This window comes from Bipolaris victoriae (assembly GCF_000527765.1).
Source record: "Bipolaris victoriae FI3 unplaced genomic scaffold scaffold_137, whole genome shotgun sequence".
In the NCBI taxonomy this organism is placed as follows: Eukaryota; Fungi; Ascomycota; class Dothideomycetes; order Pleosporales; family Pleosporaceae; genus Bipolaris; species Bipolaris victoriae.
The window spans coordinates 1-23,968 of NW_014575255.1; the positions used below are offsets into that span (position 1 = coordinate 1).

At 45.1% G+C, this 23,968-nt stretch overlaps 14 protein-coding genes across 14 annotated transcripts; 6 read left to right on the top strand and 8 right to left on the bottom strand.

Moving 5' to 3' along the window:
• Nucleotides 1-1,343: 1,343 nt before the first annotated feature.
• Nucleotides 1,344-1,499, bottom strand: COCVIDRAFT_112741 (hypothetical protein; the record flags this gene model as incomplete). The annotated part of the gene is made up of 1 exon (XM_014695999.1): nt 1,344-1,499. A coding segment is annotated over one exon (156 nt), but the record flags the coding sequence as incomplete, so codon positions are not given.
• Nucleotides 1,500-1,839: 340 nt separating this feature from the next.
• COCVIDRAFT_112804 (hypothetical protein) lies at nt 1,840-2,088 on the bottom strand (the record flags this gene model as incomplete). Its single annotated transcript, XM_014696000.1, has 1 exon — nt 1,840-2,088. The coding sequence occupies one exon, from the start codon at nt 2,086-2,088 to the stop codon at nt 1,840-1,842; it is 249 nt and encodes an 82-aa protein (XP_014551486.1).
• Nucleotides 2,089-3,909: 1,821 nt separating this feature from the next.
• COCVIDRAFT_42199 (lytic polysaccharide monooxygenase) lies at nt 3,910-4,865 on the bottom strand (the record flags this gene model as incomplete). Its single annotated transcript, XM_014696001.1, has 3 exons — nt 3,910-4,264; nt 4,308-4,562; nt 4,618-4,865. 3 exons carry the CDS (start codon nt 4,863-4,865, stop codon nt 3,910-3,912), a joined length of 858 nt encoding a protein of 285 aa, XP_014551487.1.
• Nucleotides 4,866-5,663: 798 nt separating this feature from the next.
• COCVIDRAFT_112751 (hypothetical protein) lies at nt 5,664-6,251 on the top strand (the record flags this gene model as incomplete). The annotated part of the gene is made up of 1 exon (XM_014696002.1): nt 5,664-6,251. The coding sequence occupies one exon, from the start codon at nt 5,664-5,666 to the stop codon at nt 6,249-6,251; it is 588 nt and encodes a 195-aa protein (XP_014551488.1).
• A 95-nt stretch (nt 6,252-6,346) lies between these two features.
• On the bottom strand, nt 6,347-9,837 carry COCVIDRAFT_42201 (hypothetical protein; the record flags this gene model as incomplete). Its single annotated transcript, XM_014696003.1, has 4 exons — nt 6,347-7,014; nt 7,206-7,361; nt 7,440-8,244; nt 8,578-9,837. The coding sequence occupies 4 exons, from the start codon at nt 9,835-9,837 to the stop codon at nt 6,347-6,349; spliced, it is 2,889 nt and encodes a 962-aa protein (XP_014551489.1).
• A 589-nt stretch (nt 9,838-10,426) lies between these two features.
• On the top strand, nt 10,427-12,796 carry COCVIDRAFT_112742 (hypothetical protein; the record flags this gene model as incomplete). The annotated part of the gene is made up of 3 exons (XM_014696004.1): nt 10,427-10,581; nt 10,626-12,206; nt 12,337-12,796. 3 exons carry the CDS (start codon nt 10,427-10,429, stop codon nt 12,794-12,796), a joined length of 2,196 nt encoding a protein of 731 aa, XP_014551490.1.
• Nucleotides 12,797-13,498: 702 nt separating this feature from the next.
• COCVIDRAFT_42203 (hypothetical protein) lies at nt 13,499-14,600 on the top strand (the record flags this gene model as incomplete). The annotated part of the gene is made up of 2 exons (XM_014696005.1): nt 13,499-14,009; nt 14,059-14,600. The coding sequence occupies 2 exons, from the start codon at nt 13,499-13,501 to the stop codon at nt 14,598-14,600; spliced, it is 1,053 nt and encodes a 350-aa protein (XP_014551491.1).
• Nucleotides 14,601-14,746: 146 nt separating this feature from the next.
• Nucleotides 14,747-15,394, bottom strand: COCVIDRAFT_112725 (hypothetical protein; the record flags this gene model as incomplete). The annotated part of the gene is made up of 2 exons (XM_014696006.1): nt 14,747-15,209; nt 15,267-15,394. 2 exons carry the CDS (start codon nt 15,392-15,394, stop codon nt 14,747-14,749), a joined length of 591 nt encoding a protein of 196 aa, XP_014551492.1.
• A 448-nt stretch (nt 15,395-15,842) lies between these two features.
• Nucleotides 15,843-17,582, bottom strand: COCVIDRAFT_112775 (hypothetical protein; the record flags this gene model as incomplete). Its single annotated transcript, XM_014696007.1, has 2 exons — nt 15,843-17,243; nt 17,292-17,582. Coding segments are annotated over 2 exons (1,692 nt in total), but the record flags the coding sequence as incomplete, so codon positions are not given.
• Nucleotides 17,583-17,619: 37 nt separating this feature from the next.
• COCVIDRAFT_112713 (hypothetical protein) lies at nt 17,620-17,979 on the bottom strand (the record flags this gene model as incomplete). The annotated part of the gene is made up of 1 exon (XM_014696008.1): nt 17,620-17,979. The coding sequence occupies one exon, from the start codon at nt 17,977-17,979 to the stop codon at nt 17,620-17,622; it is 360 nt and encodes a 119-aa protein (XP_014551494.1).
• A 178-nt stretch (nt 17,980-18,157) lies between these two features.
• COCVIDRAFT_42206 (hypothetical protein) lies at nt 18,158-21,300 on the top strand (the record flags this gene model as incomplete). Its single annotated transcript, XM_014696009.1, has 4 exons — nt 18,158-19,133; nt 19,798-20,142; nt 20,250-21,152; nt 21,284-21,300. 4 exons carry the CDS (start codon nt 18,158-18,160, stop codon nt 21,298-21,300), a joined length of 2,241 nt encoding a protein of 746 aa, XP_014551495.1.
• Nucleotides 21,301-21,855: 555 nt separating this feature from the next.
• On the bottom strand, nt 21,856-22,320 carry COCVIDRAFT_112795 (hypothetical protein; the record flags this gene model as incomplete). The annotated part of the gene is made up of 1 exon (XM_014696010.1): nt 21,856-22,320. One exon carries the CDS (start codon nt 22,318-22,320, stop codon nt 21,856-21,858), a length of 465 nt encoding a protein of 154 aa, XP_014551496.1.
• A 220-nt stretch (nt 22,321-22,540) lies between these two features.
• COCVIDRAFT_112799 (hypothetical protein) lies at nt 22,541-22,822 on the top strand (the record flags this gene model as incomplete). Its single annotated transcript, XM_014696011.1, has 1 exon — nt 22,541-22,822. One exon carries the CDS (start codon nt 22,541-22,543, stop codon nt 22,820-22,822), a length of 282 nt encoding a protein of 93 aa, XP_014551497.1.
• A 530-nt stretch (nt 22,823-23,352) lies between these two features.
• On the top strand, nt 23,353-23,961 carry COCVIDRAFT_112784 (hypothetical protein; the record flags this gene model as incomplete). The annotated part of the gene is made up of 1 exon (XM_014696012.1): nt 23,353-23,961. One exon carries the CDS (start codon nt 23,353-23,355, stop codon nt 23,959-23,961), a length of 609 nt encoding a protein of 202 aa, XP_014551498.1.
• Between the last annotated feature and the right edge of the window lie 7 nt (nt 23,962-23,968).

A 23,968-nucleotide genomic window follows, 5' to 3' on the forward strand; every position in this document is an offset into this window, starting at 1 on the left:
GCATCGCAGCACGCCCTTGCTGGTGCGTACCGGGCCAACGGGCAGACGAAGGAGGCAGTAGGACTACTAGAGCACGTCGTTAAGGTGCGGGAGACTACACTGGCAGAGACTCACCCTTCTCGGCTGGCATCAGAGCGTGCACTGGCACGAATGCAGACTAGAGAGAGCTAGACTTTGTAATGCAATCTTAGTATCGCTGGCACATTACAATCCTCGTCTTTTAGCTATGTAGATATTAGCGATCAATTCATACCCGCCTAAAGTGATCTAACTAGTGTAAGCTGTACGATAGTTGCTACCAGGGTATGTACCGATCTATATCCGAGCGGTCCGCAAGGCTGCACAGGTGAAGATTACATAACAGTATCATTGTATCCGCTTTTGGCGCTGTCGTACAGTGCATGTACCTCCCTGTGTAGCGGAGACTAGCTCTACAGCGCGTATACTGCTAGACGCTACTTTATAATCGCATGTATAATACTACAAGGTCCTAAGTACCTATAAAGCTAAGTTCTAGCAAGCAAGAGGCTAAGATTGCGCTGTTATGGCTTATACTAAGTTGTGTAGATGCTGCGCGTTTAAGGCAAACTAAGCAACGCAGCAACGCATTTAGTGTAATTTTTAGCTATAAATAGTTAGGTATAAAGAGAAATAGCTATTAATGACATTGTGAGGTTTTTAATCACGACTATGCTGTAGAGAAGAGCTGAAGCTGGTGCAATGTCAAGGTACCTGTTGTTCTTATCGCGACACAGGGGTTTTTCGCTACACAGGGGGGGAGGTTATAGCGGGTCTGTTTTTTTCTTAATCGAGACAAGAATCAGCAAAGTATGGATGACGTGCTTGTTTAATATTGCAGAAGTATCCCGTATGCTCTCTGCTCACTCGACCAGGTTGGCTCAAGATTATTTAGAAGCAGCTCCAGGGTTCGCCCACCAGCCAACAAGGCCACCAGTCAAAAAAGAAGGCATACGTTATTTCATGTAGTTCTTCAGGCGCGTGTATGCTCCCCAACGCACATGCCATTGCCTTGCTGGCTAGATCTTTTGCACTCCTAGCTTAGTTAGTGAAGGTAGCCATCTGCTAGTCTCTCTTCCCTCACGCCTTCGTTGTTATAACTAATGTCTCTTCCGAAATGCCTGTTACGTCATATCCAACCATTCATTAGTGCAGCATTGCTGGAACGCTGGCGCGCGGCGCTGGTTTTACGGCAATAATATTAACTCGTTCAGCCCCTGTTCTTATAACAACAGGAATGGGTATGTGGTCTGTCACAACATGTCGTGGTCCTACTTCAACTCTCGTGTTGATCGTTGGATCTGCACAAATCTTACACGGTTGAATCACCTGAGATAAGAGCTGACGTTTTCACCTGCCTCACTGTGGCCTTGATAAAGCACCATAATACTATTGTAGATATGCTTATCATGGTAAATCTTGTGAATAACTAGGGATGCGTCTACACATATTGAAGTACCATACACTTTTATAACAAACAGAGCGGCCTATTCACATAACCTCTAGAAAAGGTAGATAAAGGTATACCCGCTAGGTAATAAGGGTACAATGCAGGGGTTAAGAAACTATAACCACTTGGTTGCATCATGTGTAGAGGTACAGCAGGCAAGATAGCTTGGAAAGGTATAGGTGCCCTATAGGGGATGAACTTTCCATGGTTTTCCTGGCGATCACAAGGGTAGTGGCTAGTTCGAAATGCAGCAGGATAGGAGTCGGCGTAGTTGTAGTGAAGTAGCACATATCCGCCATTTAATGTTCTCTTCATTAAGCAGACTCTAACCCCTGGCATTTTCGAGTAGTATCCTGGAGCGCTATGAGTAGTTATACTTTCGCTTGCATGTCGTAATGCGTACCATATGCAGCTTTTGCATTACTCTCTCTCGATAAATTACACCATGCTCGGCGTACCCCTTTCTCTGATTTCGTGGCTACATCCGTCCATCCTGGTTTCCCTGCATTTCTTCGCACGCTGTCTTTGAAAGTTCTCCAATTTTCCAAGAATGGGGCATGCTCAATTAATCCAGACAATACAAGTAGATAATCTCCGTAACGGGGTGTAGCAGTCGTCATTATAGGCTCAAAAGTCTGGAATGAATGTTTCAACGTAAAACCAGCAGATTTGGAGGATTAAATAAAACTCCATACTTTGCTAGTACTCATCTAGCTAGGGCTGCTGTCAGCTACAGGTAAGAGGAAAATACGGAAGGGCCCGGATGCGGACTTCAGTTACTTATTACATAGCAGATCAAGGCTGACGTTTACTCACGCAACTAAGCACCTGCTCCAATCAGATCTACTCCAGATATGTATTATTCAAAAACGGAATAAGCTTAACAAACACCTATAAACTTGGACATGGCGATGTAATCTCAACACGTCGTTGTGCAGGCATAATGACGTGATCAGGTGATAGCAATCGCCAAAACTTAGTCCTGCTATCTCTACACATTGGACAAGCCACGTAAGTATCATTCAAGCCTGCATATGAATTTACCCATACAAGAATGCAGTTTTGACAATATACGTGGCCTTAGCTGTTAGCTCGTATACCTGTATAGATGACATCAACTTACCGCAAACTAGAGCAATCCGGGGGGAACTTTCGGAATCTAGGCAAATAGCACATGTGAGATTATAGAGTCGCAATGGTCTCTGCCATCCGCAGTCCAAGTGGTCGGCACGCTGACAAGGAAGAAAGGGCGGCACACCCGGGAAACGGACGCAAAAGCCGCAGATAACCTTTTTAATATTAGAAAAATCGGTAGATGTAGGTGTTAATGAACTTACACAACGACAATCTCTTAATACATAAACGAGGCCCTCTTTCCCAATCCCTTCTTCGAGCGTTCGCGAGCATACGGCGCAGTGTTCAGCCATAGGAAGGAATTCGATGCGAAGAGCGGTTGGAGTTAAGCACATTAAGGTGCAAAAAATCTTATAGCTTTGTAGAAGGTACTGTCATCGAGGCTTATATATAGAAACGTTCTAAAAAAAACGTAGAAGGTTAACTTAAATATAGGTTACATAGAAGTATTGAACAACGGGTACATAATACCCTTACTTGAAAGTTTCTCCATAACTATTAACTAGTTATTTATTAAAATCAGATTAAGGACTAATTTATGAGAATTAGTATAACAGATGCACCATATGCCATCGGTAGCTCTGCGAATGGTGTCTCAAGGGCGCTGCTTTGAGATATTGTCGGGCAGTTCAGTGAAGGCTTCAAGGATAGGAACCTCTTTCGCGTGAAGCTCATAGCTACAGTTTGCACGATTGGGTATATTTTTGACTGCACAACTAGTATAGTGGTAGTGATAGATGTTGATAACTAGGTTGCTACTATCCTCCGAAGCTTTCTGTAATAGGCGTTTGGTTTTGGCGCACGTTTTTCTTGAACAGACTTGATGATCTTGCACGTGTTGGGCACGACTTGATCGGCGTTTACCACATAGTAAACAAAGGCTTTTTATAACGTTGTGCTCCATAGCATTGAAATACAAGCTTTATCGCTGGGCTTACTTAAGCTGGGTTTGCTCTACTTGGAGAAATGAGTGAAGAATAACTTCCTATACGAAGTGAGGAACTCCATTTTTTATACATAAAATACAGTCACGAAAAGACGTGAAGTTTTTTTTGCATGTAACGTTAGTAATAGTAAGTACCGTGACTTAGACAGTTAACAATACTATGCATAGCTAGGACGTGTAAGGCAGAAATCATGTTTCAAGTAGCGCATCTAATTCCAGTGTCATGCCCATGGAGTAGGTATGTATTTCCCAACCAATGATATTTTGAAACCTATTGCGTATAGTCAATCATTATTGATTGCTTAAAGCTACAATTCGCAGATTTCGAACCACATGACAACGTAGAAGACCTTTAGAGGATTTAACTAAAGCGAAGTGCGAGAGCGTTAACCCTTTCTTTGTTGTCTGAGCCGCATAACCCCCCATCGTCTTCAAGTTCTAGGTAGTTAATCTGGCTGTTAGCTGGAAGAGAATCGGCTACGATTGGTCGGTTGATGCCTCTATATCGCTGAGGGTAGCGAATCCACACGTTTTGCGGAACATAGCACTTAGACCAGGTTGGATTTTGTGCATCCACTGATTCCGGACTCTCCTGGAGGTTCCCAATATACATAGGATATCCAGATGGTATTTTCGTTGAAGATTGTGATGCTATCAACCGGACAGGGGAGCACGACATGTAGAATTCTCGATTGCCAGATGAATTTAGCCAGGTCCTATTGAGTCAGTAGCGCACTGTGATGGAATAGTCTGACTTGCCATGCGAAGATTACCATATCTGCCCCTGGAAGGAAAGCAGGAATATCGAAAGAGTAGCTTTGATCAATGTCATAGGAATTTGTAAGTTTGCCTTCTTGACCCTTACGAACACGCACGCAGTTTCCTTCCCAGCTTTGCAAGACAATCCATGTTTCCCCATTATCGTATGAGAATGATGCCTGGCAAGAGCCTCCCGAATGAGCTGCGCCGGGATCGTGCATACTAGCACCAGTTGTGTTGGTAGAGTCATAGATTCTGTAGAGATACTATAAGCCATTGCTTGGAATTGTTCGAGTATGAACTGACATACTGAAACGTTACCGTACTTCCAGTATACCAAGTTGCATGAGCTTCGTGGTGAGTCACATTCCTGTGATGTCCCTTGCAAGGAAAGGATTGCTGACCCCAACCTGGACTTTGGTAGTTTGGATCACCATTTAACGGCATGATCAGCTTTGCCACCTGTGGATCCCAGAAGAAAGGCGCGGGCTCGCCCACAAAGACGTGCGAACGGACGATTGCAATTGGCAAAAAGGCCCAAGAAGATTTCATATGCATCCTTGAAGTCAGAAGTATATGGGAGGAGTTTTTCAGGCTATGGTTGTATGTGATATTAGGCAATGCCTCCAGTTTTATATGATGCTCTCAGCCATGCACGTGGTAGTTAGTGCAATGCTAAGGCTAGAGAGGTGGTCGAGTAACGTGGATGATGAGGGGCAATGAGTAATTCACACGGATATAATTTTAGCTAAAAGCCTCTTAGAACCACAGTGATGTTCTCTTCACAAACAACCATCTGTCTCCTATCCGTTTTTCGTTTTTAGAATGGGACATGCCAGCTCTAAATCGGCTTCTACAAAGGATGGACGTGTTCAACTTCCAGTCACGGCCCAGGAGCAGAACCAAGAATCTTTACGGGACTTGGTCAACAATGGAGAATTTCAGGCTCAGGTGGTCGAAAGATCTTTTCAAATCTTCTTGCATGAAGATCTCTGTGATCACTGGGCGCTACAATTTGATTTCTTAGTTGCGTTGAAATTTGTCTTTGACCGAATTAGACCAAGAAATGTTACTGTAGTCTTCCCAAATCTACCGCTACGTCACCCCACTGGAGATATAAAAGCCTTTTTAAAGCTAGCCAAGATTGAGACTCTCCATGAAGGGATTCGACTATGGGCCGAACATCTAGCGCAAACCGGCAGTTTGCACCTTGAGAACTCTGACTGGCAGAGTGCTTTCCAGCAAACGCGCGAAGGCTATCGCTTCAACCTAATACAGGCCGAAGGCCATCAAAACAACAACATACTCTCAGAAGAGCCTCGTACAGGCAATAATAGAAGAAGCGCCGCTGAAGAAATGACCAAAACTATTGAAGATGCCTACAGTAACTACAGTTTGGTAGAAGAATCCTCTAATGAGGCTTTGAAGGAAAGGATAAGTCAAAAAGCGAGAGATCTCCTTCCGCGGTACATGGAGCCTGTTCCCCTTAATTTTGCAGTCCACAACTACGAAAGCCTGATGGAGACATCGTACGATGCCGGCACGGGTATCAGTTTGACTAATGTTGCACTGCAGGCGTTCAAAGATGCCAAAGAATCCTTAAGAGGCGGACTTGGCTCTAAGATCGACATCATCGTCGTCAAGGGCAAGCTACCGCAAGCTCATGTCGGTCTTCTGTTAGAGGCCAATATTGAAGTTCATAACACTATCTACGGAAGCAAAAAGAGCAAAAAGTCACAAATAACAGATTCTCGTGGCATTTGCTTCGCCATGTTGCCGAACACAGGGGATGGCAGTATCTGGCACAGATTGAGCTACCGCAGCAACAACAACAGGGGCTTTTGTAACTGTGTTGAACTGCCTACCAGTATCTCACGACGTCCTATCACTGGAGAATTCGTGCGTAGAATATTGCTCGGCTCAGTGGATTCAACTGCTATGTAGGTTTTTGATGGGACATCGGGCTGGTAGAACAAACTAGATTCATAACACATATATATGCAACTACGAGATTAGTGATAGATTGTGAATAGTATCTTTCAATTTTTTGTACTCTTACTAATCCGCCTTTCTACTACTGAGCGCGTGGAGTAGTGAACGATTGCCCTGTGGAAACGATGCAACATGGCCTCAGGATCATGACATATCGGTAAGAGCTGCTCTTTCTTACTTTCATCCAAGTTTTCGTAAACCACCCACGTAGGTTCCCATTGTATCCAAACTTCACCTGGCTCCTCGTGTACAATATAGCCCCGATGGCTAGAATACGTTTTCTGTAAATGATAAAAGAGACCCTTGGTGATTCGGGCGACTTTCCAGTAGGCTAGAAAAGCTGGAAAACGGCTATTCGCGTTTGAAGAGGGAGGTAAGGGCTTTGCCGCGACATATCCAAGTAAACCAGGCCGATTTTTTCGTACCTCGACAGAGAACTGATAAAGTAGATCTTGGGGCGAGTGTTGAATTGACTTTTTCTCCATTGTAGGCTCCCATGAAATAAGTAACTCGTCTTCGCCTCGAGCGTGAACAAGCCACCCCTGATGTCCATGTTGATGAAGTGCATGGTACTCCCGCGTTGAAAGCCATGAACTTTCCCAAAATACAAGCATATACAGAGGGTTAATGCTGATAGCGCCTAAACAAGGCCATGCATCGTCGTTGGTTATATTGCTTTCAGGTTCAGTCTTCATTTCGCCGTTTAAACAGTAATCTAGTATAAAAAAGTACAAGAGATGGCTTTATTAAGTAAATGGGATGATGTGTCTGAGTTGGGGATGAAAGAATTATATAAAGTGAGAGATCATAAATTTGATAGGTATTGTTACACTCGGGGAAAATGGCACGCTAATCCAAGTGCGGAAAAAATCACATTCTACTACGTAAAAAATCGGAGTGGTGTACCCTGGAAGCTATCTGGATCACGCCCTTGGAGATCAAGATCATAGGTCAGGGTATTCGAGATGAGATCAGAGACAGCCTCCGGTACCGGTTCTAGCAGCTCCGGTCTCGCCTGCAACGCCTCGCCAAACCAAGCTGCCTCTACCAGCGTTAATTCATCTATACTGTTCACTGACATTAGTGAAAGTTTCAAAACATATAGAATTTTATCATACTCTTTCAGCTGGATGGGCTTACTAAGAGCCTTCTCCTCAAGCTCTTCAAGCTCTAATCCAAATTCAGTTGTACTCAAAGAAGGCAAATCGGATCCAAAGCTTGGAAATAGAATAAGCAGTGCTGGGTTTAAGGATCTCCTGCCTCTCAGAATATTGTGTAGAACTCTCCCGTCCTTGATGTATTTGTTGATACTGCGTCGAATCCGCTTTTCATTCCCGCCATGTACCTTCACAATTTTTTTTGAAATCTCATCTTTAACCATGTCAGGAGCACGCTTTCTTCTTTCTGACGCACTGAGATTTTCGTAAACTCGATGTATCTCTTTAGTATGTGGAGTAGGAGGTAGCCCCTCAGAAATACCCTGCTTGAAGCTGATAGTCCGTTTTCGAGCTGAGACTCTTCGTCTTTCTTGGGTACTACTACGCTTCTCTTCCTTCAGCGCTTCGACAGCTCGCAGATATGTCTCAAAGTAACAATATTTGATATATCGATTTCTAGCAACCAAGATATGGCTTTCGCTTTCTTGCCTATCCAAGTAAATATGGATTTGGTATAGTTTTTCGAAGATAGGTCGCTCTGTGGCTGAATAGGTTTGACATTGGTCTTTCCTAGTAAACGCCAGTCTGAGTGATTCAAGAATATGAGGAGATCCAATCTCATTCACACATTGTAAGATGCGTAAACAACGCTCGCGGTTTATCTCGGAAGGCCTTAGGCGAAGTGATTCTTGTAACGCTTCGTGCTCGAAATTTCCCAGATTTGGTACGACAATCTCAACAGTTTGTCTTTGCGTCTCTGAATAGGCCAGTTTGCACCGGGAATCAGCCTGTTCAAACCTTTTAGGCTTATTAGGAATGCCACACTTCTCAAGAACCGAATCGAGTTGATAGGGCGCTAACATTTCCTCTAGAAAACGCATGCGTAAATCACGGGATGTTGGGACATTCTCGAGGGACCAACGCCGAATGTAGGCTTCTGCTATCCAAACCGATACTAGAGTACTTTCCATGTGTGGCTCAATGCTTCGAGGCTGAAGAAGGTCAGTTAGTGTCAGGAGTCCAGTGGGTGATCGGCCTACATCAATATGTTCCGTCCTCCATTCAGGGCGTATCAGCCACTGAATTCCAAGAGATGGTAAATCCCATGTTTCGCTATCAACAATAAAAAATGTTTTGCTCGTCTCAAGCCCTATCACAATCAGAGGCGAAGCGTCTTCATTCCGGCGTACGATTGCTACAAAGTCGGTGTAGGTGCCTCCTTCCACCACGTCTGGATCGAATCCACCAGAACAAAAATCGATGATGAGAATCGGGCCGGGCAGTAACGTATGCAATATACCATGGATGAGTCTTGACGGAAGGGGCCTTTCTTTTACTAAAGGTAATAGAATCTCCCGAGCATCAACACAATCTGTACCCTCTGCAGTTTCTTGTGGAAGGCGAAAGCCCGAGCGACAAGCGAGATCCACATAGCCTTGAAGTATTGGATCAGCGTCAAAGTTTTCTGTGTGATTTTGGTTGGTCGGACATTGTTCCTCGGAGTATGCAGCGGCCTCCTCGACGTCACACGGCACCTCTTCATGTACAGAGGTGTACAAGTCTCCGAACAATTCATCAAAATGATTAGGCGAGGGTAAATTATTCATGATAGTCCCTCCAAACTCTTCTCCATTGAAGAATGAATCTGGAGCATCCTGTTCCATCAAGCCTAGTTGTGGCTCATGGACGACACTAGCATGTGGAAGCTCAGAAACCCGCTGATTTCCGACATCATCTAGATCCTCCAATGCTTGGTATAGAGCAGTGGCACTAGTTTCCCGATGAAATTGGGCGTTCGAGGCTTCATTGAGTACTTGCACTGGCTGTACATCCGTATGCTGGTTACTGACTAGCCTTGCTGTATAGGGCGTTGGAGAGAATATGTCTTGCTCTATGGGATGCCTGAGTTGCGATGTTTCATGCCCATAATTCCTTTCAAGAAGGTTTATGTCTGCATGGCCATTGTTGTTGACGGGTAACTGATTCATCAGGATCTCTGCTGCAGCATTCCTTGTTTCGTGTTCATCATGGTTTTCTTCGTAGAGCATTTGTGAATGTGTCCCATGGTCTTCATTACTGGACTCAGACTCAGACTCGTCTTCAGTGACAAACAGCGGGCCCGTTAAAGCATATTGAGGAGCGGATGCGACGAGGCGAGAAGACCTTCGCACCCCTTGGTTAGCACTACCCACACATTCAGGCTTTCGATGGGTTTGCATGCTCGCTTGGCTTGCTCTCCTGATAGAAATCTTCTGCTGTGCGTCCTTCTTCAAACAGTCGAGCGCATCTATCAGGGCTACAAGATCATCGAAGTCGATTGCATCACTCATTTGCAACCAATTATCTACCACACGCTTTATCTTATTAGATAAATCAGCCATGGCACGTTTTTGTTAGAATTTACACACCTTGATCAAGTCTAGGGCAGAGGGCAGAGAACAGTCTGGCGCCATCATGTCAGCGAATTGGATAGGCGAATTATGCGCGGGGTCAGCAGAGGCATCCCGCAATTAAACCTGCTTCATCATGCAAGAGTTGCTCACCAAGAGCGATTCCCTACCTTCCGTCGCTGCCTGTCTTCCGTCGCACTAATCCGGCCCGGAACGGATGGATTCACTTGTAGGCCAATAACGCTAGCTTGTTTTGTAGTCTACTAATTTGGGCTTAGCGTAACAAGCACGACACTTCGAAGTGCTCCTGCTTGTTACGCTAGTACATTTCTAGAGTATGTTTTTCAGAGACTGTAGTTTAGACAGATCTTTGCCGCTCAAGCTATAGTAACTGTGTAGAGCATCCTCTTCTGGGCGTAGCGTAACAAGCACGACACTCCAAAGTGCTCCTGCTTGTTACACTAAGCCATTCCTAGACCAGATCGTTTAAAGCGATCAATTCGAAGAGTCTCTGCCGCTCAGAACCCATCTACTTCATGTTAAAGCTTACTCTGTAAGAACTGAATATCTGGCTAACACGATGGATAATACCTTCGAAAAATCGTTCACCAAAGCTCAGCAGCTCCAGGGTATCTCTTTAGGATCATTCATTGCATCCGTCTCCTTTTCTGCGAGCATATTCACACTACAAGTTCTTGCGTTTCTCGTCATCCGCAAGCGATTCCCAGATTTCTAGTAAGCTCAAGGCATTTTATCAGATCTAGCGCTAATTACCACAGCCCTATTATTCCCGACCATTACACCAATACACCGGTAAACTGGAAGACATACATTGCAACCAACTTGGTTCGATTTGACCCCCGCCATGAGCATCTCGATAGATACTTTTTTCGCCGGTACCTACGATCACTAGCTGTTATATTCACTCCCGCTTCGATACTTATACCACCTATTCTTATTCCTTTGAACTACACCAAAGGAAAAACTGCTGTTCTTGGAGTAAGTGGACTTGATGCGTTGGGATGGTCCAATGTTGGCCTTGATCAGGCAGATCGTTACTGGGCCCATCTCATCCTTGGTTTGCTTTTTATCGTACATGTTTGCTGGGTTATCTGGAACGAGCTTGCATTTTATGTTGCAACCCGGCAACACTCAACATACGCGGCCCTGTGCACAGTACTCATCGAATCTATACCCGATGATTGGATGTCCGAGAGGGCACTCACGTCTCAACTCGAGGTCTTCCCTGGCGTAGTTACCGCAATTTCCTTCAATCGCGACTATAGCCTAATTTCCCGGCTGGCAGAGAGACGGGAGCATTTGGCTCGATCCCTCGAAATGGAGGAGATTTCAAAGATACGGAAGGCCTACAGAGCAGGCGTTCAGAAACGAAGCAAGAAATCAAAACTTCCCCAAAGAACTAGACACTCAAGCTACAAATCACGCAGCCTTCTAAACCTCTTCGTCTGGATGGAACGTGAAACAGTAGATACCAGCATAGTGTATCGAGAGAAACTTCTTAAAACTAGTGAAGAGATGGAATTTTATCGTGCAGCACCAGAGAAATCTCCACTATTGCGATCTGCCTTTATTACCTTCGCCAATCCCCTAGCCGCTCATATGGCATGTCAAACCGTGATTCATACTGGCTCAGGTTATATGACACCCCGCACAATACCTTTGTCCATTGACGACGTGGTATGGAGCAATATTAACATTACTTGGAAGGACAGAACCATACGCACTGTCCTTTCGAACACGCTTATCATGGTAACGGCGACTGCTTGCGTCATACCAGTAGCTCTGGCAGGTCTGCTCTCCCAGGTCATCTACATCACTCGGGTGGTGCCTTGGCTGAGCTGGATCAGTGAACTTCCAGAATCCTTCCTAAGTCTACTCCAAGGTGTATTGGCTCCCACACTAGTGGCCATCTTGACCAAAGGATTTGTCGTCGCATTAGAATATTTTGTCGGGCAGCAGGGTATCTCTTCCAGGAGCCATATAGACCTCAAGATTCAGGATTATTACTTTTATTTCCTCTTTCTCCAAGTTACTCTCGTAGTATCACTTTCTGCAGGACTTACCGCGATTGCGAACGAGATGGCACATGGAGCCTCATTGGCTGGGACCTTGGCCAAGAATCTACCAAAAGCAAGTAATTACTTCCTGTCATATATTCTCTTACAAGCTTTTTCAATTAGCGCCAACTCTCTTTTGAGATTTGATCGCTTGATAGGAACCTTTGTACTAGGCCCAATCTTCGATAAGTCAATTACTCAGATGATGATAAGAAGAAAGGGCCAGGACCTTCAATGGGGCACTTTTGTTCCTTTTTTTACAAACCTCTCTTGCATTGGTAGGTCTTAGATTTGGAACATACGTTCACCAGCATACACTAAAAGAACCAGGATTTCTCTACGCCATTATCTCACCCATCATCATTCCTTTCCAGGTAGTTATTATAAGCTTGTTTTGGATCATCTACTCCAGATCCAGTATCCTGATCACTAAGCGGGATCATGGGGGTCTCTTCTATCCCAAAGCAATCAAACAGCTCTTGATAGGCTTGTATCTAATGCAAGTCTATCTTATCGCTCTGTTTCTTCTTGTACGAGACTCGCAGGGCAACATTAAGTGTATTAGTCAGGCATGCGTCATGTTGTTTGCTACAGGGTTGACTGTGATATACCATCGCTTGCTTTGCAGAGCATTCAATCCGCTGATAAGCTTTTCTCCCACTGCGCTCAACGAGAGTCTAGCCGAGGAGGCAATGCCACCCCCTCCTTTTCTCCACAAGGCCCTTACATCAGTTCCAGTGATTAGAATCCCTAACGATGACCACGGGATCAGTTCAGCTCGAGCACTGCAGCTTAGAGAGGAACTAAAAGGTGTGGCAATATCTGATACGGACGCTATCATGACTGCATCAGGCAAGATACGCTTAAAGTAGATACTGTGGGAACAGGGTTCTAGGATCTTTTCTGCACGAACGTAGTATTTGCAAATATTGCCTTTGGATAATAGGATTGTATAATGTAAACATTATGCTGTGATCTGTTACATCGCATGCACAGGTCGTGCGTTCATGCTTACATGTACCTGAGTCATGTCTTGTGGCGCGCGCAAATCTACTGTGTAGAGCCATTACAGGAATCCTTGCATGAACTAGGGGGCTGGGGATGCGAACGGAGAAAGACGACCGTAATTGCCGCTATGCATGAGTCCGGAGAATCGGATGTCGTTATTATTGGTGTTGTAAGCGCTGGTGATTAGTAGCGTATGCGCTAGGTGAAGCTTGCCGCGCCGCAGTACAGCCGAATAGACGAAAAACGCCGAATACGTGATCATCTCATGTGAGCATTCCGCTTTCCGGAAGACCTCTTGAGGTTCACTGAATGGGCCGGCATCCGGAACAGCTAGGCAATGGCATACCTTTCCGCCCCTTAGTGGGCCTGCAAACACTGACGTGAACGGATGTGTGCCAACGAGGGCGTACGTAGACAGATCGCTATCTAATGCGAGAAGAATGTACAGCTGAAGTTTTCTGTTCCAGGATTCTCAGTCACTCGACTATATATACTACCGTCGTATAGACAACATACAAACAACCCCTTCATCTTAATTTACAGTGGCCTCTGCAATCAGTCTCAGCATGACTCTATACGAGAAAGGCGACGTCGAGATTAAGATCCAACAAACCCAGTTTTTTATCTCTTCTTCAGTCATGCTGGAAACGTCACCCGAGTTTAAAAAGCTTCTTACCAAGCCAAACGGCACGTTGCGTAAGAGGATCGAGCTCCCTGATGAAGATCCTGAAGCTTTTCGCCTGATGTGCCAGTCGGCTCATGGCTCTTTCATACCGCAATCTCACATATCGCTACAAACGCTTGTGAAGATGGCTGACGCTATTCGACGATACAAGATTCCCACTACATCGCGCGTACATAATACCGTAGCGTTCAGCTTCATCACACAAACCCTGAGGCCAGAGACGATTTCTACAGCCAAACTCCTTATGCTTCTTCATGTAGCCAAGGTTTTGGGCCCTACCAAGTACCATCAGCTACTTCAAGATGTCTTTTTTGTCCACCCACTTCAATTGGAGCCATTGCCCACTGAGCAGTTTGCTGGTGGTCAGGATACAGATTGTATTGTACTGTTGGGTACGTAGTCTCTATTAGCGAGCATAATGAGGGTTACTAAATATCACAGCAAATCTGATGCTCCGAGGTGCGGCATGTCGCTCAGAAGTCGCAAGCACACTATTAAGTCCACTGGGTATCGGTGAAGCTCTCCATCTACGCGAGAAAAACGACTTGGCTGTATGGATCTTGAGGGGAGACTCAAGCCTACAAGAGATAGATAATCGACTTCGAAGTTTGCGGAGCGCTGTAGATCTCCAGAGAGAACAGCTACTGGACGCTAATGTAGCAATCGAGGAAGCAACTGCCGATATCAGCCGTTATGTCCGCACTACTATAGGAGATGCTCTGGAAGCTGGAGATAATCTCACACAAGAAGTCTTGAAGCTAGACACATGCCATGAAGTCAAACGATTAGACGTCCAGATTGCAGAAGACGGCCGGACATCGAAGAAACTAGTGGGTGTTGATGACCTGGACCTGGAGCGCGTTTCTTCCAGCAGCACACAGTTTGAGAATATGGAAGCCTACAGCGAACCTGTGGAAGATATGCTTGATGGCTATCTAGAATTCGAGGATGACGAGTCTGTGACTTATGCCAGAACAGTGTAAGGGCATATGCTCTGCGTGGGATACGTCATAGAACACGAAAACCTCACACAATATATCAATGCAATACAATTTCATTACTTTTAACTACATGCTTGGATCACCATCCTTCGCGCCAAAGAAAAACACATGTCATATGATTTGTATGGCTATAGCCATCGACGCGATCTTGCCGCTTCTACTGGGTCTGCTTCCGCGAACGACAAAAACTCCTGTAGGTCAAAGCTGCTTCCTAGAAGCTCGTGGTCCACCTGTGCTAAGTTGTACTCCGTTAACGGAAGATCTGGTTGCATTGAAGGTGCCATGAAGTTACTCCGTTGAGACTCAGTCGCAGCAAAGCTTAGATATGACGAGGTTTCTGGCTGCGGTTGTGGTAGAGACAAAGTGGATGTAGTGCCCAGCCATGGGACCTGCTGCTGCAACTGGTCGGTACTGGTTTCCATTCGCACGGGCGGTGTATTAACATATTCCACGATGTCGTGCAAGAGTGGGCGGTCGTTTCCTGAGCTCCGACCTGGCAGTACTGGTATGTTATGGCCAGTTCGAATGTATTCGTACAACGTTTGTACTGTCTCCTTTAGCTGTTTGTTCTGTGCCTCAAGGAGAGCTATCCTGCATAGAATATGAGTGAGTTGGACCTACCACTGCTCAACTCTTAGTAATACTTACGTAGATCTTTTATCCCACTGGTGGCCCGCGTCCTGGTTGTAATCACAGCGGGTATCGTCCGTTTGGCATCTGTTGCATACACGCTCCCCATCACACAGTACCATTGTGAGTATTTTACTCAATCGCATTTTGGCTAGCTGCGCTTACTTTCGTTTTCTTGGCTCGGCACCGATTGCATGCTTGCTTCACTCGTTGCTTAGATCTTTGCATCGCGTTCATGATTATCTGCCAGTGCGTATCACATAACATGCAAGGAACCATTAGGGGCATTATATGCGCCCAATGCAAGCATAGGATAGCAGCGACGTAGTGTTGCTGTGCCACATTCGTGCATGTGGCGATTTTCCAAGAGTTGGGCTTACGTAGTCCCTGAAGTGAAGACTACTGTGCCACAATTAACGTGAACATCGGCCATCTCATCCAAGACGCTAGGGGTATATGTCGGCTCAATAAATGTAACAGCAGATCACTTTACCATATTTGGAATCAACAATACTTGTCACGCAAGCAGGTATGATGTCACCTTTGCTAATCTAAGGCACTTTGACGGTCACACACAATGCAATAAGATTAGATTTATGGACTATCCATGTACCTCCCAACCCACATACTACTATTCTCCCTGCCATACGCATAGAATATATCATTAGGTCGCTTAGATCCTCCACGGCGACGGCCAATTTGAGAGGGAGTACAAGTCTTAAGTTGTCCGAATCTATCTACTAAAAAAAAAAAAGCGAAGGTGCCTTGGTGTCTAATATCTGCTATTACTTTCATAACCTCCGCTTGAATAGAATCGCACTCATATGTCGGCTTAGGGCACATATCTGTACTATGTGGCAGACGCCAGAAGGTAAAGCGGTCAATACGAGAACTAGCCAGATCGGGATTCACGGGTCTCGAGTAGACCGAGGAAGACCGCAATGGTGACCAGGCCGGTTGGGCCGGTTCAGTCCGTTGAAAGCCCTCGCAGGTACTGCTGACAGACGTTGATTCAAATCTCTCGAAGAACGACATTAAAATCAACACAAGTATTCCGTATTCTGTCAAAGCATATCTCGGCTCCTGGGTAAGTGCTGTCCATATTGTGGGAAGAAATAGTCCTGGGTGGCTCCTAGGCATCCGTATGGTAGTCGTGTTGTCAGTCGTCATCAATGGAGTTGGAGCAGGCGGGCGAGGCTCAAAGATCGTTTGACCATTTTGGCGGGAATGAGCTTCAGCATCGAACTTTTCTGCAGGCACAGAGAATATGTGATTTGGTCGTTCCTGAAGCATGTGCATGCGAATTTGTGAAAGATCTGGATCTTGATTGCACAGAGAAGAGATCTCCGCAGACGCAAATCCAAGCTTATGCGCAAAGGAGCCAAGCCGAATGATCCATTCTGGACGCTCTGATTGTTCCCTCTGGTCTTTTGTTTCTTTGTAAGAGTTCCATTGGTTTTTCGTGTGGCGCGATAGATAAAGACAGAGTTGCCAGTACGCAACCTTTTCGGGATCGCTACATGCCATAAAGCGTGCATCGAGGGCGCTGTATTCCACTAAACATTGCTGCTTATTTTCCTCACGCCGCTCGTAACAACGCTGAAATAGAATGTCTCTTACCGATGGAAGATGGTTGGATGCTAGGCTGAATTCGTCCCTCGGGGGGAATAGCTCACTCGCTGGAAACAGCTCTCTCAAAGGAAGCATAATCGGTCCTAGTACTTTGACGTGCTTGAAAAAAGTCTGGAAATTTAAAATGAGTCCTTCGATAGCAAGAACTCTTTGAAGGATTTGAGCACGAATAGCAGAATCGTGTACGCGAGGGAAGACCTGACATGTGGCAAACATGGTCTCTATTGTTGAGCGGTCCCGAGAACTCCATAGAGGCGCAAGGCCTCCAAGCTTCTCAATAGTGTATTCATCACAGAGGTAGGCGTTTCCATTTGTGATTGTATACCAGATCTCGTACATCTGGCTTAGATAGTATTCAATTTCCTAGAGAAGTAAACGATCCGAGTTACTTTGGTTTCAGGAAAAACGTACCTGTCTGCACCTCCAGCTCAGAATCAATGGAAAGCATCCCAGCTGAAAGGCCATCCATAGGGAGCGAAATGGCTCTAGTTTTTCAAGACAGTCGCGAAGCCAGTCATTACGTAGAACTTGATGAAGGCTCTTTACCTTAGCTCCTAGTAACTTCTTCCACCTTGAAACGACTTCGTAATCTTTCTTACGTTCGTAGAAGCGAATGTGAAGAAATTTTTCCCCATCACATAGAGGCGCATGTCGCATGTACGATTGACGAATCCTAACTAACGCAGATGCAGGTGCGTCTATCTACTATTTAGCAGCTAATTGTAGGTAAAACAATAATTCACTCACCTGAACTGTAGAGATCGACGAGCCACCAATCATTTTGATCTTGCGATCTATCTCGTTTTGCGGTTTCTAATCTAAATCGGCCGTGAAGGCATGGTAACTGAATATCACCAGAAAGAACCAGCCTTGGCGAATTTCCAACAGCATATAACTCGTGCGTGGAGATGCCCGCTTTATTCAAACAGTTCTGATACTCAGGATTGCTGATCAAAGCGGGTAAATTATGTTCTATGTCAGATATGCAGCACCCGACGCAATCGTCAGGATCTGAACCAGCTGTACTATAGCATAAATTTAGTAGACGTATCTGAGCAGTCCCAAGGTAGTATCGGAATTTTTCAAGCTTTACACTCATATTGTGACTTTCGTAATGTATTAGCTTAGGCCTGGCTTATTTATAAATATGTCACCGCTAGCACCCTCTTGAAACTGAGTCTAGCAAGAACCTGCTCATCTTGAAAAGTATTTATATAGACACTAGCAAGGTTCTCGCGCAAAAGAAGGAGAATACTCTTCATTCAACGTATGTACTTATGTCGCCAGACAATTGTTCAGATTGGCTGTACGGCTTTCAAACTGGAACTGATTGGTTCCTAGCGTGTGGGGGTGCCTTGCAGCGAGCCACTGCTGATTTTCGCAATCCCCATTCCCAGTTTCCTTCTACAGTCTTGCTGATTGGTAAGTGTGAGAAAGACGCCGCGTGCCGGGCGTTGCTACAAGGGCGCACTTACTCAAGGTCACGCGGTATTGCACAATTACAGGCAGACAACTCGACAGCCAACGACGAATACCCGCTACTAGTTGCGAGTCTAGATATACATAAAGCTTGCAGCAAACAGAAGCCACTGCAAAAGCATAATGGAAATTTGCTCCATAAGGTCAGGTGGCTGTCAGAGCATTTGTCCGAGACTACCACAGAAACCGTTGTGGAAATCATAGTCGGCAAGTTGTTGCTATTGTTCATCGATGTTGTATGTCTTTTCCTTGACGATTTCTCCACCCCCGAGGAAGGGATCCATTTCCTACAAAGATGTGGACATCATAGTAGCACATCGAAAGACTGGAAGCCACAGGTCATCCTTGTGAGTAACCGCACATATAGGCGGAGGGGAAATCTTAGCCTGCCCATGTTTAGTGATATCCAACGCGTATCACTACCGAAGGAAAGCCGCAAATCCCTGTCCTCCTCGAGGTTCTTCGCTTTAAAAAAGGTCATCAATTCTAGTATAAAAATGGTAAGAAAAAGCAGGGATACCTCCAAGACGCTTTACTCAGCCAATCATCTTAATGCCTTCTTCGAGCTGGCATTAAGACACGTTGCGACATGCGCCTCCACACCATTCAACTTTATTATCGCTTCACGTCAACGCAATCAAATAGAAAAGAATTTCAGGACCAATCTACGGATCTTTTTGGCACTATGCACCACTAATCACGTAAACAAAGAGGCTGCCTTAAAGTACATTGCCTCTGCCCTTATGCTAGACAGTCTTCCCCCAGGTATGCATCGTAAGTACTCTATGCTGAGCCATCACATCATGATCTTACCTCACAGGCTTTAAACCGTCCTCGATTTTTGAGTCGTTATATCAATCTCACTGTTATGACGTCTTTTCGTCGCTGCCATCCGAACAAGGCTTCTTTCCAGCATCTTCATGTAAACAGTTAAAAATGGTTTTCAGCCAATTCTGTTGCAAACTTGAGCAAGACCAACTTACGGCGGTGCAAATGCATAAGAGAAATCTCCAAGACATACTCATCGACTGGAATAAGCTTCTAAGCTCTCAAGTCTGCCTTTATTGCATCTTCCGTAAGCCCGAGCATCCCTCGCGCTGTGGACACGCGCTCTGTGATTCCTGCACTTGCAGACATGGACTAAAAGAGCAACAAATGGAATACTCATACCGCATCCCGCAATGCATTTTGTGCCTTTCCAAAAGCGAGCTGATAGTTCGTCTAAAACCACCAACCGCCGGAAGCCGCCTACTCGTTCTTGACGGAGGCGGTATCCGGGGGATACTCACGCTGCATATACTGCAAGCGCTCGATGAGTATCGACAACTCCCTTACCCTATCTACGATGAGTTTGACTTGGCACTAGGTACAAGTACAGGTAAGTGTCTCCCCTGTCTCGATATATGCAAATGAAAATATTACTCATCACAAGATGCAGGCGGCCTTATCGTACTCATGTTTCTCTTGCGCCGGAGCTTGAACGAGTGCATCGACATCTTCAAGCAGCTGTCGAGACGTGTCTTCACTCCTCGCCCATTACTTGGAAATTCCTTTTTCACGAATATATATCGATTTCTGTACTCACTACTTACAGACAGCTTCTACGGAGCTGCCAGCATGGAAGCATGCGTGAAAGAAGCATTCGGATCAGACACTACGCTTTTTAGCGCTACTACATCGAACACAGGTATATCGGGTCTAAAAGTAGCAGTAACTACAATGACTGTATCCCGTTCAAGACTCTGTATCCTCTCTAATTATAATGGATCTGGAGTAAGAAAAGGTGAAGACATTTCCCGTCTTTAGGTAGAAGACTAACAGACTAGTACAGGTTACCAACATTATCGAGCTTCCTATATAAAAGAGGAGACTCTTATATGCGACGCGTAGGTTATGTATCCCTCTTCGTTGCTTTCAAACTTATTCCATCCAGAGCTAGGGCTACATCAGCTGCCCCGTCCTACTTTCCAGCAAAGTTTATCCAAGGTGTTGGATTTCTACAGGATGGGGGTGCGGGAAAGCATAACAATCCTATTGGTCCTGCTGAGTGGGAGTCGAAAGCCATTTGGAACAATAAACCTGATCTAGCTGTGTCAATAGGTACAGGGTTCGCTAGGGATTCAGAGGTACCGGAGACAGTTTCTAGAAGATTGGGCTTTCATGACCGTTTCTTCTCACGCCTGTTCCGCCTTTTCAACGCCATGTTGAATGCCCAAGACAGCTGGGAGGACCACCTGAATCGAGTTCCTTTCGAGGAACGGCACAGATACTTCCGTGTTAACATAGCACTTAGCACAGAGCCAGAGCTGGATGATGTTAGCAAGATGACTAATCTTGAAGACTTAACTGCAACTTTTCTTCATAGTTACGATTTTTCTAGCATCGCGCAGGCGCTTTTTGCTGCTGCTTTCTTCTTCGAACTCTACCAGAAGCCTGCTACAAATAGAACATTGCTAGTGTGCTATGGTTCTATTCGCTGCCGTAGTCCGGACACGCGTGCACTGATTGAAAGAATCCTTCAAGAATACCCGGATGCCTCCTTCACCATGGAAGATGGTACCAGCTTGGGCCGTATTGGGGACTCCAGCCTTTGTACTGAATGTGGCCATTATAGGAAGGACGTCAAGTTTAAAGTTTACCATGCCGACCAGATGAAATCTATCTACTTGCAGTTTAATCAATCATATCAAACAAGAATCAGCGGTTTTCCGCAGTCGATGTCGCATTTTGCACGGCTCCAGCAGCTGGACGCTGAGTTTGGGAGATCAGATCATCAAATCGCGGACTATATAGGTATGAGTCGCTGTCAATGCAAAACTAGCAGGAAAAGAAGAAATTCAAAATCTTTGAAAACTAGAATCTCTAAGAGGCGGTGCCCTGGGTTCATTATAAGAACACCTTAGTAATATATAGATCTAGATCAGACAATGTTTGGATCTAAAGGAGCTTCAAATTCTGTTAAAGAAAAGGCTTGCACGAAAATATCCTCCAAATTCAGAGTACATAAAAAGTCAGGTGGGTATCTGTATTTAAACCAGCTCTTAGCAACGTGAGCAATGGAACATCTTTCTATACACACACGAACGCTGAAACTTCTACTTAAACGTTCTATAATTGTGTTATCTATTGACTAATTCGACTTTGGAGCTATGAGAGTTCAACAAACGATACTATCTCCTATCCAACGTCTACTGCAAATATTATCGAGATTGTGGCAGAAGCGAGCAGACCATGAAGGCTGTTATCAATTTCTTGACGATAGCATCGTTGAAACAAGGCGATATGAACAAGCACGCCGCAAAAGATCGGAATTTACTTAATTTATTCTCATTTATGGTACTACTAGATAATTTCTATCCACAACCCCGCTAAATCAATTATAAAGTAAGATCTTCTGCAATATAGAACTACAAGTGATTATAAAAATATGCATACGCGGACGATGGCACGTAAGGAACACAAGGTGAGATTTCTAAAGTCTAGTCTACCAAGCGAATCATATAGCCCTATTTACGGCTTGCTCTTCCTGCTTCGTTACTCTCGCCAACATCTGTGAATACTTGTCATGAACTTCCATTAACCAAGGCACTAAACTGCCGCCGACATAACGATTATTTGCTGATAATCTCTTCTCTATATCATCTAGCCGGTTATAAACCATTTCATTCAGCTCCGAGATATCGTGACGCAGCTGTCGCACCTCATCTTGCAACTTAATCATCTCCTCATTTGTTTCAGGCAGTGAGTTGTCGTTGGTAGCAGTCGTGGTTTGTTCGAAGTCTTCATGCAGATTTAAGGGTGGAAACGTATCCTCTTTCCAATTAAAATCCCAGCCCCCTTCTGGAATGGGCGGTAGTTGGGTGTTGAAAGTTGTGGATGACTCCATGGCCACCATTGCGCTTAAAGGTGGAAATAACGCCAGCTGTTCAGAGAGCGATGGGTTTTGATTGTTGGAAACCATGTTTTTTTCAGTATTGACTAAATACCTAGCGAAGAGTGCAAGTAGTTATAGCCACTAGTACAGCATTATAAAGAAGCTGCGAGCAACAAGTCTATCGTAGTATGTCTTGAGTGTAGAGGACGAAATCTATCGCTTCCGAACGTATCCGACATTTGTCTTGCTAGTCAGAGTATTGCTATACCAGGCAGTCTTATCCCTACCAGAAATCAACTCTAGAACGATGATCCTTACTGCGGGCGTTCGCTGCTTCACCCGGCACACGGTTGCAACGGAGCTCCACTTGGCTATACATGTACGTGGCTTGGCTATACATGTACGTGGCTTGGCGTTAGGTATGAATCAGCTCGCGATTAATATGATTGGTAAGAATTTTATGAAATACTTAGTGGCCCCTAGTCCTGGTGTCTGTAAGATTGAAGTTGCAAACGCTAGTGCAGTGTCTTCCAGCCGAACCGTTCCGAGCCGGTGGAGCGGAAGCGCGCAGTCACTTAGTAACGCATGAACTAACACGGCACATCTCTATCGTATTAGAGGAACTCAGTACGAGAACTTATTGATCCGAGGGGATACCCATCTAGCGGGTCAGAATAAGCGCATATCACTTAAGCACTAATGCGGCAGTGCATTAATCGCTAGCAACAAAGTGAAAATCAACCTGATGTGGAAGTGCGTTGGATCTAGTAACCTATTCAGGGGCGTGGAGCAACTTCCTAACGCTGCACCACTTTCTAGCTTCTGCAACCATAAATGCTTCGCTACTCTATTATTATACGAACTTAGAATATATTATATCTTGCTGTAATACTTCCTACCTGTAAAGAAGCGTTTTCCTACAACCACTCACAATGAGTCAATCACAAGTACATCAAGCATTAACAGTGCAATCAGAGGTATTTCTAGCATCTCATCAGAGAGCTTATCATTGACTCCAAATAGCAGGACAATATGAATTCTTGCAACCAAACATGCTGTGCCAAGGTTGCGGTGTACATGACTGACTTGTATAAACATGGCCAGAGCCAGCTACATAGCATGTATCATCACCTCCAGGTGGCTCAAAGTGAAGTTGGAAATATACAACGCCAAAACTTAGCGATAGAAAAGGCATTACAACAAGAACGGAAGGCAAGCGAACTCTCTAACCAGCAATTCATAGAGCTACAAGAATGCCACGACGAGCTTGTGAAGGAGTACGCGAGTTGCGAGAAGATTCAGGAAGATCTCAAAAAATCTGCAACAGACTCTCGTATGTTTGCCGATGAGGTTGCTAAGCGAGCCGAAAGCCTGTTGAACAACTCTTCAGGTAGGCTGGCTGAAGGCGATGTAGATGGCTCGCAGAATGGCCAAAGTATTAGTGGAATGCTTCTAGAGTCAGCCAAGAACGCTCTGATTGTACAGGCAATCTCCAGTCAGCGCTCGGAGGATGAGGAATTCACCAAGTTGAGGGACGTCATGGATCAAAATGTGGATTTCCAGTGCCATATCATGAAGCTTCAGGAGCAAATCAAAACTCTATCCCAACAAGTTGAAGATGGAAAGAATGAGGTTGCAAGCCTAAACAAGGCTCTCGAACTTGCTACCGAAGATGGACGACGAAAGAAATCTCGACGAGGAAAAACACCTGCTATGAAGAACCAGTAACGTCTCT